At 35.4% G+C, this 18,453-nt stretch overlaps 2 protein-coding genes across 4 annotated transcripts in view; one reads left to right on the top strand and one right to left on the bottom strand.

The window, feature by feature from the left end:
• The window catches only part of LOC101893337 (Major Facilitator Superfamily protein), a 113,617-nt gene that overhangs the window by 44,586 nt on the left and 50,578 nt on the right, over nt 1-18,453 (top strand). The window contains exons 1-2 of one of the 3 annotated variants that reach the window (XM_005177040.4): nt 13,257-13,750; nt 17,985-18,179. The exons of 1 other annotated variant lie outside the window; for it this stretch is intronic. The gene's annotated coding sequence lies outside the window, so the exon portion shown is untranslated. Of the gene's footprint in view, nt 1-13,256; nt 13,751-17,950; nt 18,180-18,453 lie in introns of those variants that run through there. One more of the 3 variants, XM_059131076.1, reaches the window with a different exon arrangement.
• LOC101893176 (small ribosomal subunit protein uS12) lies at nt 4,587-6,231 on the bottom strand. The gene is made up of 3 exons (XM_005177038.4): nt 6,082-6,231; nt 5,296-5,455; nt 4,587-5,021 (listed from the first exon to the last, which is right to left on the bottom strand). Exons 1-3 carry the CDS (start codon nt 6,083-6,085, stop codon nt 4,754-4,756), a joined length of 432 nt encoding a protein of 143 aa, XP_005177095.1. The 5' UTR covers nt 6,086-6,231; the 3' UTR covers nt 4,587-4,753.

Genomic DNA, 18,453 nt, shown 5'->3' on the forward strand with positions numbered 1-18,453 from the left:
TGTATTAAAGTTATCTATGCTTAAAAGACTTCCTGTCTGCTATACATTTCATGGCTGAGCAAATAATATGCCTGGACTCACAGTAGACTCAACCCCCCTGTATCTTCTGCAATCTTTGATCCAAATCTTAAGTAAGCCTGAGGAGTAAATATACCCTAAAGTACCTTTTAGGTAGCATGTCACTACAGCGAGAAAGCTGACGATGTAGCAAAAGAAAAAAGGGTACACCCCAGAACCACCACAAAACCTAATTTTAAAGCATCAAAAATAATTTTCCGGATATTTCCTTTAAAGAACATTATCGCTGTTGAATATGAAATCAACGTTGCCAACGTTACCAAGACTGCATGCTGTGTAAGGATGATGAAGAGATAACAACGATTGGACATCTATTATCGCAAATGTCCTTCGTTGGCGCGCTGGAGACTACAATCACTCCATTTCCAGTCTATGTGATTTTCAAAAATGTTGTATTGAACGTGCTATAATCAAACCAAGATGCAGCGGCTTCAGCATTACTTTCAATCGATGTTGGAAGTTTTGAATATTTGCTTTTGTAATAGAAAAAAACACAATTTTGAAAAATTTTAATTCAATATTTTGATTGGAAAAATAATTTGCCCCAAATTTTGTACTTCAAATCAATTCGCCCTGACTACAACTTTGACATATCAAGTTTCCAAAAAAAGTTGCTTTGTTGTAATTTTCGCCTATGTTGCTACCTGGTATTTCTACCATGGAGCATCGATTTCCATGTGGTTATAGGTAGTTTTCAAAAGTATAAAACATAGCTAAACAAAATGGAAATTTTACGTCAAAAAGTGTAAAAATTGAATTTGCTTTTAAAAAATAAAATTATTAAAAAATTTTCTTCTGGTTTTTCGTTTGGCTCGACGTCAGAATTTAAAAAAACAGACGAATTTGTTTTTTTTATATATATATATATATTAATTTATTTGTCCGATATTTAGACTATCTTCGATAGTCATCATCAGGGATTTGAATTGGATTTTAACTCTTCTGTTTTTAAGTTCTTTGATGCAGCTTTTGCCAGAGCCAAACGAAAAACCAGAAGAAAATATATTGATCAAAGGTCAACAATAACTATACATATTAAAAAATAAATTTCAACACTTGAAAAACAATTGGAGAATATAGGAACATTTTCCTTAAAAAAAGTATTGGATTGGAAATTTCTTAAAATATTTATATAATAAAAAACTTACCAATTGGTCAGAAAGTATTGGCACTTTCATTAAAAGATGAATCTCTGGTTTACACTGATCAAAGATTATTATTTAGGATGCACTTATTGAACATACAATCACTATAAATTAAATATGAATTAAGTACGCATTCTAATACCGAAGGTTTGAATTTTTATCTAGTAAAATCATTTTAAGTCCACGAGCCTTTTGCGACATATCGGTGCACAAGTCTCTGCTTTGATGCTAGTCTAGAAATCCAACGACATCCAATGTCCTTACAAACTTATAGCACCTTAAAAACACAGAGAATAAGGAACTATGATGACACCAAAGATCACAAAACACTCCACTACATAAAAAGGTGCTAGCGTTTCAAATACTTTTTTGATTATTAACTGAGATTTCACTGAAAAATATGTGGTTTTGCATCAACTGCCCACCAATATAGACATTTATCTTCTAGAATCACATTTCACTCAGGCATTTGCTAGCTTCTTATAGACGAAAAACACTTAAACATCCCGAGATTGGAAAGAAAAACGATTAAACGACACAATATAATCAAAATTTAACAATTATTTTGTTTATTTAAATGGTTTTCAAACGATTTTCAACGATAAACATAACCTTTGACGGAATTGCCGTCAATCATTTGCCAGCTTCTCACAAGCGAAGAACACTTAAAAAGCCACAAATTTTATACAAAAACGATTAACCGACACTATCCAATGAAAATTTAACAATTATTTTGTTTATTTAAATGTTTTTCAAACGATTTTCAACGATAAAACAAATTTTTGGGGAAATTGCCGCCATTTTCCAATAAGACCGGGAATCGCACTGAACATACCACATTGAACATGCAGTGTTGTATTTCTTTACTGCAAAGTCATAAATAGTAGTTAGTGCATGACGTACAGTATAAAGAATGCTATAAAACTCCGTTTTGTAATAAATTAACGATATAAGCGGTAGTTACTATTAAATTTAATATTAAAACAAAAAATTTTCAAGAAAATAAGTAATTGATACGTTGTATTAACTTCGTTTGTTCTAAACAAAACCCAAGAGATAAAGGTGCGCGTGGCTATAGCTCCATTTAAGAAGCTTGTTAGCAATAGTCATGGAATTTCATTTTCGTTGGTTGGAATAGCCACCACAAAAAGGTAGCTATGTGAGATATTTGTAAGATTTTAAATTTCTGAACAACTTTTTTTTGTTCTTCTTTATTGGATATATAGGATTAAATGTTAATAAATACAACAACCAAAACAAAATCATTTGATAAAAAATTATTGTAGGAATGTTGGGTATTTCTCGAGAAGACCCGTATTTGTTGTTGTTGTTGTTACAGCTACACACGTTTTGTTTGATTTCGCTAATCCAGCTATATAACTCCAGAGTAGGCTAGGTTTGTCATGACAATTGGAGAAGTACCGCGTATTGTGCAAGCCTGTATTACACGCCGGACAGACGTTATACACATCTTCGCAGACATTTGCAACGTATGGAGATGGACTCTAAAGACGGCATTCATATAGTAATTGTTCATGGCATCTGTGACTGCATCAGTGTGAATGCCACTCAGCCCTGCGTGATAGCCTTCTTGATCTAGAGGCTCTCTTTTATAGCATGAGGGAGGAGTTTTATCTACCATATGACGGTTTGGATGATTCCCATAATAACACCCAAGCAGGCACTGCAACGAAACCATATGGTTATGCTGACATACGCCTCCTTATGTATATGACCCGTTTTCAAGAGTTGTTGTGCAAGTAAAAAGGAGTAAGTCGGCCTGGGCGAACTTTGACTGCCCTCCACCATCTGGAACAAATTTGCAAATTTTCAATAAAAATTAAATCCGTTAAAGATTCTGTTAAAATCTTAAAGATGTCTAATATTGCCGTTATATTAGGGTCTATACGAAGACGTGGACCTGCGTAGGCAACATTTGTCATAAGACATTACCTAAAATCGTCAAAATACCAAATGTAGGGAGGTACTGACATATGGGGCCTATACGAAGACATGGACCTGCACAGACAATTTACTGTCACAGGCTGTAGTATCCATTACGTACTTCAAATACCAAATTAGAAAAAAATTCGGTAAAAAATGCCGCTAAAATCAATAAAATGCCGAATATAGGGAGAAACAGTTATATCGGGGCTATACGAAGACCTGCATAGACAATTTTCTGTCACAGGCTGTAGTACCTATTAGGAACTTCAAACGCGAAATTTCAAACAATTCCGGCGAATAATGTCACTAAAATCATCCAAATACCGAATATCGGGAGGTATCGTTGCATGGGGGCTATACGAAGATGTTGACCTGCAAGGACAATTTTCTGTTATAGGCTGTAGTATCCATTACTAACTTCAAATACCAAATTAGAAACGGTAAATAATGCCGCCAAAATCATCAAAACATCGAATATTGGGAGGTGCCATTATATGGCTATACGAAGACGTGGACCTGCACAGAAAAATTTCTGACATAGGCTGTAGTATACATTACGAACTTCAAATGCCAAATTTAAAACAATTCCGATAAATAATGCAGCTAAATTTATCAAAGTACCGAATATCAGAAGATATCGTTATATGGAGGCTATACGAAGACCTGGACCTGCACAGACAATTTACTGTCTTAGGCTGTAGTATCCATTACGAACTTCAAATACCAAATTAGAAACAATTCCGGTGAATAATGTCGCTAAAATCATGAAAATACCGAATATCGGGAGTTATCGTTGTATTTGGGCTATACGAAGATGTTGACCTGCAAGGACAATTTTCTGTTATAGGCTGTAGTATCCATTACTAACTTCAAATACCAAATTTTAAACATTTCCGGTGAATGTCGCTTAAATCGCCAAAATACCGAATATCGGGAGGTTCCATTATATGGGGGCTATACCTAAACCTACATGGCCCATTTTTAATACCAAATGTGGAGGGTATAAAAAATGTGTTTTGATGGAAGTCAAATATTTTTCCTTTTAACAAATTGCCTGCATTTCGGCAGTTTTCAAAGTGCTACGTTTTAAAATATCGAAAAATATTTTAATTTTAAGAAGATTGTACGTGTTTAAATCACTTCTTTAACGGGCAACTCTGACATTTCTAATCTGAGCTGTAAATCTCTTACGACAAATGGTTGGCGGACACGTAAGAATCCATATCCAAATCAGTTTTAAAACTGTGACATCCATCATCTTTTTTCCTAATTCGAAATATCAATTCTTGCTTATTTTGTCTTCAACTGCTTCAAAATTGCAAGTCATCTTCAAAATCTCAAATCTTGTTTAAAACATATCCACTTGCTCCATTCCAATTAACAAATCTAAATATCTCAATAACTTTTTTTTAACAATTTTTTATATTTTTTGTTGGTGTAAAAGAAGAATTCTTCTGAAAGAATGTGAAAAAACAAATTATAGGTCTTTGATTTGTAATGTTTTTAGAATAAAACATTTTCTCTTTTTTTCTATTTTGGGTATTTTCTTGACGTTTTTTGTTTACATAAAGATAAGAAGCATCTTAAGATCTTGGACGTTCCTTCTTTTCCTTGTACAAGGCCAAGAGGGAGACGTTGGCTACTTTGACAACCTTGAAACGGACACCGGGAATATCACCGACGGCATGACCCTTACGACCGAAACCGGCAACCAAAACTTCGTCGTTTTCTTCAATGTAGTTCAAGCTACCGTCACGAGGTACGAAAGCGGTGATCTTCTTGCCGTTCTTGATCAGTTGGACTCTCACGCACTTACGGATGGCAGAGTTAGGCTGTTTGGCTTCAACACCACTGCAAGGGGAGAACAAGAAAAACATGGAAATATGTTAATAATTGAAAATAATCTTATGTTTACATGGTTTCAAAATAATGCTTGAATGAAGTTGGGGGGACATCTCCTTAACTCACAGTATAATCCTGTGATTTGATTTTAAAAAAATAAACAAAAACACAAAAATATACTGCGAGCCATGGCAAGAGTCAAGTAAATTGTTGATACAGTGTCTTGCTTTTTTTGTGGGAAACACTTGTTTGTTTTTGTTGTTGGTTCACTTGGCATACTTACACTTTTTCAAGTACAATACCCTTGGCATGGGAAGCACCACCGAAGGGATTGGCCTTCCATCTTGTTCCCAAATGGGCCTTTTTGTAGTCCTTGTCAGCCCAACGTTGATCACGACGATGGTTAACGTGCTTTCTGGCTGTGCGGAGACCTCTTGGTTTACCTGTAAGACAAACAGAAGACAGAAAAACATTAGCCAATCTTTTTCCAAAAAATCTCAAATAACATGGATACTTAAAATAAACAATAAAGCGCGCATAGCCACAAAAAAAACTAACATTCACACAAACACACATACGCTGCAAAACATAAAGGCGTCGTCGTCGGCCCTACTGGTTGGGTGCTTCTTCTGCTTATTTTTTACATTCCAAGGAGGCATTGCCCTTGCCTCATTCATTCATGATTATCCAAATGGATGCACACTTTAAGATTTATGTCATCTTTTTCACATTCCCATTTGCTTTTCAATGAAATCTTCAGTTTTATTTTTACAAATTTGATGTCTTTGATAATTACAGCTTTTTCTGGCATGTTAACACATTTTTTTCTCCATGTCTGACACTTTACTACGACGTCTGTTTTACTATGAGCGGCTTTTTTCGGCTCTCTGAATATTTGACACTTAGAAGTCCATGTTTGTAATTTATCATTTTTTTGGCTATAATTCAGGCAATTTTCACACACAACTTGAGCAACAATTGGTTCAAACACTTTCGCACACATTTTGCATAAATATTTAACAATATTTCTTTGTTTTTCCACTGAAATTAATAAATTTTCTTAACTTACCCATAATTTCCAAACTTTCTCAAGCAATGGCGGAAATAAAAGAGCGAAAATAGAGTTTCGTAAGGCGATTTTCGACCAATCGATTAATCGATAGTGACAAAAATCAATGATGAGTTGTTATCGCATGGAGAGTTACATGACAATCGAATAATCGATATGTTCAGCTGGCGTTGGTACTGTATTCTCCTCTGGTTCATTGTTGAGATAGAAGATGATAATAAAATGTATATCTCTTTGGTCTTAAAGCAAAAATATTGCAAAGCATAGAAATGTGTAGTAAAAGAAAGAGAAAAACAAACAAAATGACAATAATTGTTGTTTTTTAGCTTTCAAAGATATTTGAAATGCCAAATAATGCAACTCTTCATGGTAGGGGTGTATTCTCCCTGCAAAAATGTCTCATGATCATGAGTGGCAAAAGAGTTGCCACTACCAAACTGGCTTGATTTTATGAGAAAGAGAAATTAAGTAAAGTGAAGTAGAAAAGGGAAAGCATGTCAGGCATATAATGGAAGATTAAAAAAGAATGTTCACTGAATTCAATGAAATCATTGTATGAAATTTATAGATTTTTTAAATGAACACTGCGCACAACGGTACAATAGGTGGCGTTTTTGAGTATTTTCACAGCATTGCCACCTGGGTTAATAATGTTGTGAATTGATGACTTACGTATAGACAATAGATGGCGCCCTTTAAATGATAAAAAGGCATTGCCACTTGGGTAAACATGTTGAAAAATAACTTTTGCAAAGAAATATTAACAAAGTATAAGACATTTCTTTTCATGGAAAAATAAAAAAAAATATGAAAGAATAAAAAATTGAATTATTTTTTAATTTTATTTTGCTTTTGAAGAATACAACTTTAGTGTGAATGTGACACTTATTTGGGTGGATTGTGGGCTGTATAAAGATTTGTAACGTACATGAAGTATAGGTGGCGTTGCGAGTAATACTATTCCACATCAAGATGTCAGAAGGGAGTAATATTTTAATAACAAACCGCTGAACACAAACAAATCGATAACTAAACAGGAAAGAATAAAAGCACAAAATGAAGGAAGCCATAAAATATTTTGTTACATTTGACCAAAAACACACATTTACACGCCGAGGGCTGTACAAGACAATATAGGGTGTTGCTGTTGGGGGTGTTGGGAATTGCTAAATTATTAACTCTTTATCCTGCATTAGCAGATAACCTGAAGATTATTTGAAATCAGAGTTGTATTTTACTACGAAAGACACACTTATTCTAGAGCATTTCATGGATTGTACATTCATTGACATGAAAATAACACTATTAAATATTATTGAAAAAAAAAAAAAATAATAATAAAAAAACTGTAAGGCCGAATACCCTCCACCCTTTGGAACAAATTTTGCAATTTTCAAAAAATAAAATCCGTTAAATTCTGTTAAAATCTTTAAAATACCGAATGTAGCTATTATATTAGGTTCTATACGACGAATTGGACCTGCATAGGCAATAGCCATAAGTCATTACAATATTAAAATGCGAAACTTCAAAAAATCGGTGAATAATGTTCCTATAATGGATGAGAACAAAAAAACTGCATCAAAGTCAAACGCCATAATTTTGACATTTTTATTTTTAATTTTATTGAATGAAAGCAATAGCAGAAATAGCATCAAATTTTAGAATAAGTTTAGATTTGTTCGAATTGGTCACCTTTGACACGAATTATGGCCTTCAAACGGCCAATGAAGCCGTCACACGCTACCCGAATGTTGCTCTGTGGTATTTTGGCTCATTTCCGGCGAAGCGCTTGCTTGAGGTGATCGACACTTTGGTATTTTTTTAGTGCCAACCTTGGAAATGAAGCGAGGAACCTCATTTTGTTACCATTCTTGGGTGGCGCATGCTGAGTGCGATGGTGCTGAGTCCTTAGTCCTGTTGGAATGTCCGAGGTCTCTGGCCAAAATCTGTGGCAACAATCAGCTGTTATTCTGGTGCACACTTTCAGCTGACCTCTCTGACAAGTAAAAACGATCGTTTTGTTTGTTTAAAAAAGAACGTTTTCTTATCGGAGAAAACCAAATTCGGCAGTTCACCACTTTCGGCCAAGCGAAGTAACTCTTTAGCTCTTTTGAGCCTATTTTCTTCCTGTTGCGGTGTAAGTTCTTGCACTTTTTGGAATTTCAATGGCTTTACCCCGAGCTGATTTTTCAATATTTGCCGAATGGAATATTGCGATATGTTCAGCTTACGAGCCATTTTTCAGTTTTTTTTTTTTTTCATCTCACCCGGTATATGTTCTGTTCTAGGTTCCCGAATTTAATAAGTTTTGCGACAAATAAATCCTAATAAAGAGAAATAAAACGGCAAGAAGCTTTTATGTAAACATACTATAAGTCGAATTTAGACGTTTTTAATGTGAGAATACTTAAAAGGCTTTTTTGACAGGCTTAAGTCATCGGCTGGCTTCTTCGGAGAAGAACATAGGAGCGTAGTTTTCGATAACATAAAGGAAAATCGGTTATCGTAGTTAATTTTTTTTTTTCATTCTTGCAGTTCTGGAACAGAGCAATTATTAATAAGGTATGTTCAAAGTATAGGTGAGAATACATAAAACGATTTTTTTTTACTTAAGTCATCGGCTGGCTTCATCGGAAAACAACAAAGGAGCGTTGGGTCAAAATCGAACTAAGTCAACCTAAAACCTCATTGTTCCTCTACAAAGAAGCTAGGCAATGACTAAAGCCAGTCAAGAAAGTATGTTATGTATTTTCACCTTCAGCATTTCCCAACCAAATTACTCAAGTTTTTCACGATGCCAATCAGACAGACTCCATTATTGAATAAATTGAATTATATAAATTAATTTGCAATAATATAAATTAATCTCAATATCATTGTGAACACATCAAATGCTTGAACACTTCAAAACCCTTTGGATCATAAGCAAAAAAAATCGTACAACATAAATAAAAAAGATACAAATGATTGGTTATAAATTTTCATGCATCAATTCCGATACATCTGACATGGGATAATTTATAATGACACCTCACATTGGGCGCCACAGAGAGGTGTAACGAAACAGAGAGAAAGAGAGAGCTAACAGACATAATTAACTCTTACAAATATTTATATTTAGTAACGCATTAACGATTTCGAGGTCGAACAACTTTTGTTTCAAAAAAAAAAATAAATAAATAAATAAAAACGTGATTTGTCTATTTTATTTTTGTAAAATACAAATTTTTAATTTTTTTTTCTATTAGCCTCAATTAATCATTGTCGATATCAATTAATTGATTTCGTGAAGGTATTGAAACATAAAAAAATGCTATAAAATTAATTAAAATGCCACGCCAAAAGAAGAAAATCCCAGAAAAATACAACAACACCAATGAAGTGTTGACGGCTACCCCAGCAAAACAATTTGCCTTTGTCAGTTACTTTTTTTTTGCAAAGAGAGTCTTCCTTACTCCCCTTTCTAACTCTCTCTCTCCCTCTCTCTCCTAGAGTGTGACTTTTAATTGCAGCGCATGTGCACATTTTTCTCCCTCCCATATACGATAAACATTTCATCTTGATTAGACTTGCTCCAATGTCTTCAATGATTTTACTCCAATGTTGATTGGCGCCTATTAACACAGCAACACGGCACACAACAAGTAACAACAACAACAGCGCCATTCATTGAGCCTACAACATGTGACGCACTGAAACGCTTTGCTGTGTGGTTTTTTTTGTTTTTTTTTTTTTGGAATTTGGCCTAAGAAGACTGTGCCATATAAGAGCTATTGGTTATTTTGTTGTTGTACCATGAATTTGTATATATTGATATTGTACAATTTTTGTTGTTGTTGCTCTTTTTTATACAGTACGTCCAACAGAAAACTTATCGCAACACATACTACACACGTTCCAATCAGCCAAAAAAATACAAAAAAAAAAAAAGAAGGAATGAAGCATAACCCCACACACTTTTGAAGACATATGTTGCGGCGCTGTGGGTACGCTACAGTGTTTTCAGAGGAAATGATTCGTGGCAGTGCGATTTTAAAGATCTTTTAAAGATTGGAAAATCTTGTTCCTTATCCTTTACCTTGAGTATACCATGAAAATAATTGCTCTGTTCCGGAACTACAAGACTTTAAAAGTTTTAACTACGATAACCGATTTTTCCTTAATGTTATCGAAAAATAAGTAAAAAAGCTGTAAGGGGCCGGGTCGAACTTTGAATACCCTCCACCATTTGGAACGAATTTGGCAATTTTCAAAAAAAAAAAAAAAACCGTTAAAAATTTTGTTCAAATCTTAAAAAATGTAGCCATTATATTAGGGTCTATACGACGACGTGGACCTGCATAGGGAAGTTTTGTCATAAGTCATTACAATATTTAAATGCGAAACTTGAAAAAAATCGGTGGATAAAGTAGCTAAAATCGTCAAAATACCGAATATATCGAGGTACGATTAAATGGGGGCTATACCAAAACGTGGATCTGCATAGACAACTTTCTGTCATAGACTGTAGCATCCATTACGAATTTCAAATACCAAATTTGAAACAATTCCGGTGAATAATGTCGCTAAAATCATCAAAATACCGAATATCGGGTGATACCGTTATATGGGGGCTATACCAAAACGTGGACCTGCACAGACAATTTTCTGTCATAGGCTGTAGTACCCATTACGAACTTCAAATGCCAAATTTGAAACAATTCCGGTGATTAATGTCACTAAAATCATCAAAGTGCCGAATATCGGGAGGTACTATTATATGGGGGCTATACAAAAAAGTGGACCTACACATACAATGTTCCGCCAACCGGAGTTAGAACCCATTATGACCACACATATACCAAGTTTTAGACAAATCTATGGAAAATGTGGCGAAAATCATCAAAATTCCGAATATCGGGAGTTACGGTTATATAACGGCTATGCCAAAACGTAGCCAGAATACTACGTAGCACACTTTCTATAGGTGAGGATACCTAAAACTCTCTTTTGACTGGCTTAAGTAAAAAAAAAATGTCTCGTCAGCTGAACATATCGCAATATTCCATTCGGCTGGCGAATATTGAAAAATGAGCTCGGGGTAAAGCCATTGAAATTCCAACAAGTACATCGAATAGAAAATAGACTCAAAAGTGCTAAAGAGTTGCTGCGCTTGGCCGAAAGTGGTGAACTACCGAATTTGGTTTTCTCCGATGAGAAAACATTCGTTGTCCAGCAGTTTGTAAACAAACAAAAAATGATCGTGTTTACTTGCCATAGAGGTCAGCTGAAAACGTGCACCTTCGGTTGGCCACCAGAACTCAAGCGCCGGCCATGGTGATGCTGTGTGCCTCCCATAACAGCCGATGGTCGCTCTCCGTTCGTATTAATCGACCGTGGCATCAGAATAAATCATCATAAAAAAGCAGCTAAATGCGGCTGGGTCGAACTTTTGATACCCTCCATCATTTGGAGGGAACTTGAAAATTTTCAAAAAAAAATTCCGAAGACTACCACTTAAATGGAAACCGTTATAAGGGGACTATTCGAAAACGTGAACCTGCATGGGAAATTTTTTGTCATAGGCTGTACGAACTTTAAATACGAAATTTGTTACAATTCCGGCAAAAATCATTAAAATACCGATTGTCGGGAGGTACCATCATATGGGGGCTCTACGAAGACTTGGACCTGCATACGAAATTTTTTGCCATAGCTTGTAGTACCCATTAAGACCTTCCAATACGAAATTTGAAACGTTTTCGCCGAATAATGTTGCTGAAATCATCAAAATACCGACTATCGGGAGGTACCATCATATGAGGGCTCTACGAAGACTTGGACCAGCATACGACATTTTTCGCCATAGGTTGTAGTACCCTTTAAGACCTTCCATTACGAAATTTGCAACGATTCCGGTGAAAAATGTTGCTGAAAACATCAAAATACCGACTGTTGGGGGGTACCTTTATATTGGGGCTATACGAAAACCTGGACCGTCCCATTTACAAACTTAACCTGCCTACTTTCAAAATAAACTTGTGTGCAAAATTTTAACCTTCTATCTCATTTCGTTCGAAAGATAGCGTGATTAAAACAGACGGACAGACAGATACACAGACAGATGGACATCGCTAGATCGTCTTGGAATTTTTCCGCTGATCCACAATATATATACTTTGTAGGGTCTATTATGAATATTTCGGGAGCACCATCCATGGAATGGTGGAGGGTATAAACATTAAAAAAAAATTGACATATCAATGTTCCCAAGCGTTGATGCACCTTCTTCGTTGATCATATCGTAGAAAAATATAGGTAGACGCATCGACACAGCTGCTGAGACAATGAACTGTCAAACCAATTTTGGAATTGAAAATGTTGAATGAAAAATTATTTCAATTTGTAAAAATTGTTGAAAAATCCGAATTATAATAACCTCCGAATGACGTCGTATTAGAAAACATATAAAAATCTACTTATATTTGATAAAACATTTAAAAATTTTTGACATATCAATGTCACCAATCGTTGATACATCTACCTGTATTCTTCTGCCATGTTTTATCAAGAAAGAAGGTTGATCAAGGTAAATATCACTTTTTTTGAAACACTCTCATTTTGTTGCATCAAAATTTACACGTGTAAACTGGGGCTTACTGACCATGGGGATTCCACGCTCAGTAAGCCCCCGTTTACACGTGTGAAGTTTTGCTGCAACGAAATGTGAGTGTTTTGGAGAGAGGTCTAGAGAAAAAATGACATTTACCTTGATCATTTCTCTTCTTACTCCCAAAGGTCACCTTGCGTTTCTCTATGAAGTGAAGAGTTGTATTTGCCTCGGATATCCAGCATTCCGATTATGCTCAATAATGTTGTGGAAAATTTCCAAAATTTCATCTTAAGCTGCGAACTTTTTTCCGATTGTATAACCCCATTGTCAATGTTTCGCTTGCGTACGTGGGACGCGGTTTTCATCTCCCGAAATAAAAACACACACACACGCACACAGAAAAATTCCTTTAGCCGCCGCAATTCTCTTGATATGGGAAAATGTTGTTGTTGTTTCCTCTTCTTGTTTTGCGGTGCGTTCTGTGTGCACATCTTGGCCCGAGTTTGTTTCGTTTTCAATGCGACTTTTGCTGCGTTCGCCGGCTGGCTGGTGGATATTTCATATTTGGTTGTTGTTCATTTGGTGAGAAGAAGATGGTGTTTGCATTTTTATGTTTTTCCATTTGCGAACGAGAACAAGAACAACAACATATCGATTGCGGCCCATTGGGGATCTCCGCTCTCCAAATATCGCATGGGTTATTTCCGTACTCCGAGTACAAGCAGCCGCAAAGAAAGAAAACACACATCAAAAAACCGAACAACTTTCTGAGGCGATGATAACAGCCAGTCGTCCAGCCAGGCAGCCAGAAAGTCAAAGCGATATAGAAGCAGCAGCAGCAGACACCACATTCACAGCGAGCAGGCCAGCAGGCAAGCAAAAGTGAACAAGCAGCAATCCCAACGAATCCAACCAGACCAGACCAGACGACCCACCAAGCAGTCAAACTGCAAACAGCCAGTTCACTTTAGGCAGTCGCAAGGAACGGTTGGTTGTTGGTTATTTCTAGAAACTAGAAATTAAAAAAAAAAAAAGTAAACACACACACAGACATACAAACGAAGCACGCAGACGGTTAGTAAAAAAACAGAAACAAAAATAAAACAAAAAAACTCATAAGCGGCGCGTGAATCGCTATGTCGGTCGTGAGATATATAAGAGCCAGAAACCAAAAAATTAGCGGTCGCCTGAGCAGTACCAATGACAATATAAGCATGGATACAAATTACGCCACAGCTAAGCCATATTTTTTGGGGGGAATTCAAATGTTTACCACTCTCAATTATTCCGATTTGAATTGATTTTCGAAGCCGCAGAAGTTGCTCTCCAATCAGCCAAAAAAGATACTTTCGTTTTTCACTCCGAAGTGTTGTTGTTTTTTTTTTTTGGTGAGGGCATGGGGGGTCATGCCTTAGCATTCATGAATGAAATTCGGAATTGTTTGATTTTCGATACGATTTTGTCACCGAAAAAATACCTCATGGGACATACATAGGTATTTATAACAAAAAAAAAAAAAGTATTTATCTTCATCTCCTAAATACCGCCAACCCGTACCTGTAGCTCCACAACGCACGCACTCACACACAGGCGGCAAACGTAAAAAAAACAACAACCAGCATTTTTCTCAGTTCATTTCTTTTTCACGTTCTTCTGTTTTTTTGTCATCAGAGAAAAGTTCAATTTTCCGCTCTCGCACTCCCCAATCATTGTCTGTGAAACGCGCGCGCGGTTTTATTTGTTGTTGTGTTCTCATTAGAAGTGGAGTACGCGCAAAGCGTATGCGTTGGGCGCTACTCAATCGAATTCGATAAAAAAGAACAACAAAATCACATGCGGTGTTGTTGTTGTATTTTGATTAATTTTCTTTAATTTGTTATTGGTGTTATTGTTGTTGTCGTTCTTATTACTGCTGCTGCTGCTAACTTTTGGTGTTTTGAAATATATGTTGTATGTTTTGTCGTCGACGCCGCTGCCGCCGCCGCAATACGGATTTATGGACGACGCGTATAAAGAATGCGTTTCTTGCGATCATTCGGTGTCAACGTTTTTTGTGTTTTATATAAAAAAATAAGAAAGAAATGAAACAAAGAGAACAAACAGAGAGATAAATACATTCTTTTTTGATGATAAAAATAAAACGGATGAATTTGAAAAAAAAATTAAAATTAAAAAAAACACATATATTTCTGTGTCTAAAAAAGTTTGAAAAAAAAAACGGAAACTAAATAGAAATAAATTTCAAAATAAAAATAAATAATATAATAATATTTATAAAAAATATAAAAATTATGTGGAATATTTATGGCTAAACATTGATTCGAAATCATTTATATATTTTATTCTAATCCCTCAACAAGTGGTTTTTATTTTTTCAAAAACTTAAAATAATATCCAAGGCCCCATAATATTTAGAAAATTATTTTCAAAACAAACGAGGAAAAAAACCTATATATTTGTAAAAAATGTCATAAAAATTTTGAAACTGAAAATATCTTCTATAGTATGTTTACATGAGAGTTTTTCTAATGGGCTTATTAAAACCAGTAGACTGTAAACGTAGTATAAGATTACATATTAAACATGGTAGAAGAATATAGGTAGACGTATCGACACAGCTGCTGTGACAATGAACTATTAAACCAGTTTTGGAATTGAAAATGTTGAATGAAAAATTATTTCAATTTGTAAAAATTGTTAAAAAGCGCGTATTATAATAACCTCCGAATGTCGTATGATAAAACATATAAAAATCTACTTATATTTGAAAAGACATTTAATTTTTTTGACATATCAATGCTCCCAAGCGTTGATGCATCTATGTACCTGTATTCTTCTGCCATGATATTAAACATGGTAGGAGAACACAGAGGTAGATGCATCAACGCTTGGGCAAATTTATATGTCAAACTTTTTAAAATTTGTTTCTATGTTCTATTATGTTTCTATTCTTCCGGCAGAACTTTAAATACCCTCCATATTTAGGAACAAATTTTGGCAATTTTTAAAAAAATAAAATCCGTTAAAAATTCTATTAAAATCTTAAAAATATTGAATGTAGCCATTATATCAGGGTCTATACGACGACGTGGACCTGCATAGGCAACTTTTGTCATAAGCCATTACAATATTCAAAATCTAAGCTAAAATCATTAAAATACCGAATATAAGGAGGTAACATAATATGAGGGCTATACCAAAACGTGGACCGACATAGACAGTGTTCTGTCATAGGCTGTAGTATCCATTACGAACTTCAAATGCCAAATTTGAAACAATTCCGATGAATAATATCGCCAAAATCATCAAAATACCGAATATAAGAAGGTAACATTATATGGGGGCTATACGATGGCGTGGACCTGCACAGACAATTTTCTGTCACAGACTGTAGTATCCATTTGGAATTTCAAATACCAAATTTGAAACATTTCCGGTGAATAATGACGCTTAAAACATCAAAATACAGAATATATGGAGGTACCATAGTATGGAGGCTATACGAAGACTTGGACCTACACAGACAATTTTCTGTCTTAGGCTGGGGAATCCATTACGAACTTCAAATACCAAATTTGAAAAAGTTTCGATGAATAATGTCGCTTAAATCACCGAAATACCGAAAATAGGGAGGTACCATTATATGGGGGCTATAGGAAGACGTGCACAATTTTCTGTCATAGGCTTTAGAATCCATTACAAACTTTATGTACCAAATTTGAAACAATTCCGGTGAATAATGTCGCTAAAATCATCAAAATACCGAATATCGGGTTGTGCCATTATATGTCGGCTACACGAAGACGTGGACCGAACGAAGTATTCGATTTGATCCAAGCTTGGTACATCGTAATATTATTGTTAAACTTAGATCGAGTTCGGAGATGGTCAATAACGGTCCACTCCTTCTGGTACCTCCCCCACAAAATGTCAACATTTTCAAAGAAACTGATTTACTGCACCGAAAGAGAAAGGATAATCCGATTTTGTTTCAACTTTGCAAATCCTAATATTTGCATCAGTTCTAGGTCAGGTGAGAAAATGGACAATATCGGTTCACTCCATCAAGTACCTCTCCAACAAAAGGTCAAAATTTTGAAACAACTCTTATAAATTGTGATATAAGTGTTTGATTGTCTTCAAATTACACACATCACAATATTTTTATTAACACAAGGTCCGGTGTGAAATTGGGAAATATCGGTTCACTCCTTCTGGCACCTACCCCACAAAGGGTAAACATTTTGAATATTCATGAAGCTGATAAAACACGAAATTAACATTCGATTCCATTCCGACTTGGCACATCTCAATATTTCCATTAACACAAGATCTGTTATAAAAATGGTAGAGATCGGACCATTCCTTCTGGTACCTCCCACACAAAGGGTCAAAATTATGAATAACCGATCATAAAATCTGTAAAAAAGCTTCCGATACTTTTCATATTTCACACATCCCATTATTTCTACTAACACAAGATCTGCTGTGAAGATGAGATATATCGGTGCACTCCTTCTGGTACCTCCCGCACAAATGGACCACATTTTGAAGATCAAAACTCTCAAAAAACGCCAAAATTGTTCTCATTACAAACTTCAACTACGAAATTTCACAGAATTTGGGTAAATAATGTCGCTAAAATCATCAAAATACCGAATATCGGGAGGTACCATTTAAATTGGGGTTATAGGAAGACGTGGACCTACATGTGAAATTTTTAGGCATAATTTGTAGCACTTCGAATACGAAATTTGAAACCATTCGGGTGAATGATGTTGTTAAAATCTTCAAAATCCCGATATTCGGTATCGTTATGTGGTGGGTATACAAAAAAGTTGACCGATATGGCCCGTTTTCGAACTGGCAAAATACATATGTGTGCAAAATTTTAGCCTTCTATGTCAATTCGTTCGAAAGATAGTGTGATTACAACAGACAGACAGACGGCGGACAGACAGACGGCGGACAGACAGACGGCGGACAGACAGACAGGCGAACATCGCTAAATCGTCTTAGAATTTTACGTTGATCCAGAATATATAAACTTTGTGGGGTCTATCACAAATATTTCGAGAATTAATGAATATTTCGAGAATGATTTAACCCGGCAATGAGAAAACTCAAATGTAAACATACCATAAGTTCAAAAATATCTAATGAAATCGATCAATGTTTATTAATTTAATTAACAACGAATCTATATTTCCACAACAACAACAATAATAACAGTTTCATACATCCCCCACGCAAAACCTAAATAAAACAAAAAACATTTTCTTTTTGTTTCACACACACACATATACAGAGAAAGGGGGCTGCAACACAATTAACAACTTTTTATTTTAATCGCTTAATTCAACCCATAAAGGTAAATAATATCAATTACAACAACAACAAAAACAAGTAACCAGATATCCCCAACAACAACAACAAAAAGTTGTCAACAAATAAACAGCGCAGCAGCCGCATTCATTCATACAGCATTTACTCACTGAAAAAGGTAAGTAACGAAAACCCACGACCCACGACGATGAGGTAGAAGAAGAAAACGACAACGACGAATGAGTAGAGTAGTGAGTGGTGCATGGCACAAAACACATTTACTAGGTGGTAGTTGTATTTGGTTGGTGTTTCTTGTTACTGGTAGAGGAGAGTGAGAGTGAGAGCAAGAGCTCCAACATTATTTGGCACCCAGAGTCAGTCATCATCACTCATACAAGTGTTTGCTTAGGGGGGTCTAAATGTGAGTGTGAGAAATTGTTGCATATTTATGT

Source organism: Musca domestica, unplaced genomic scaffold (assembly GCF_030504385.1).
Source record: "Musca domestica strain aabys unplaced genomic scaffold, Musca_domestica.polishedcontigs.V.1.1 8, whole genome shotgun sequence".
Classification (NCBI taxonomy): domain Eukaryota; kingdom Metazoa; phylum Arthropoda; class Insecta; order Diptera; family Muscidae; genus Musca; species Musca domestica.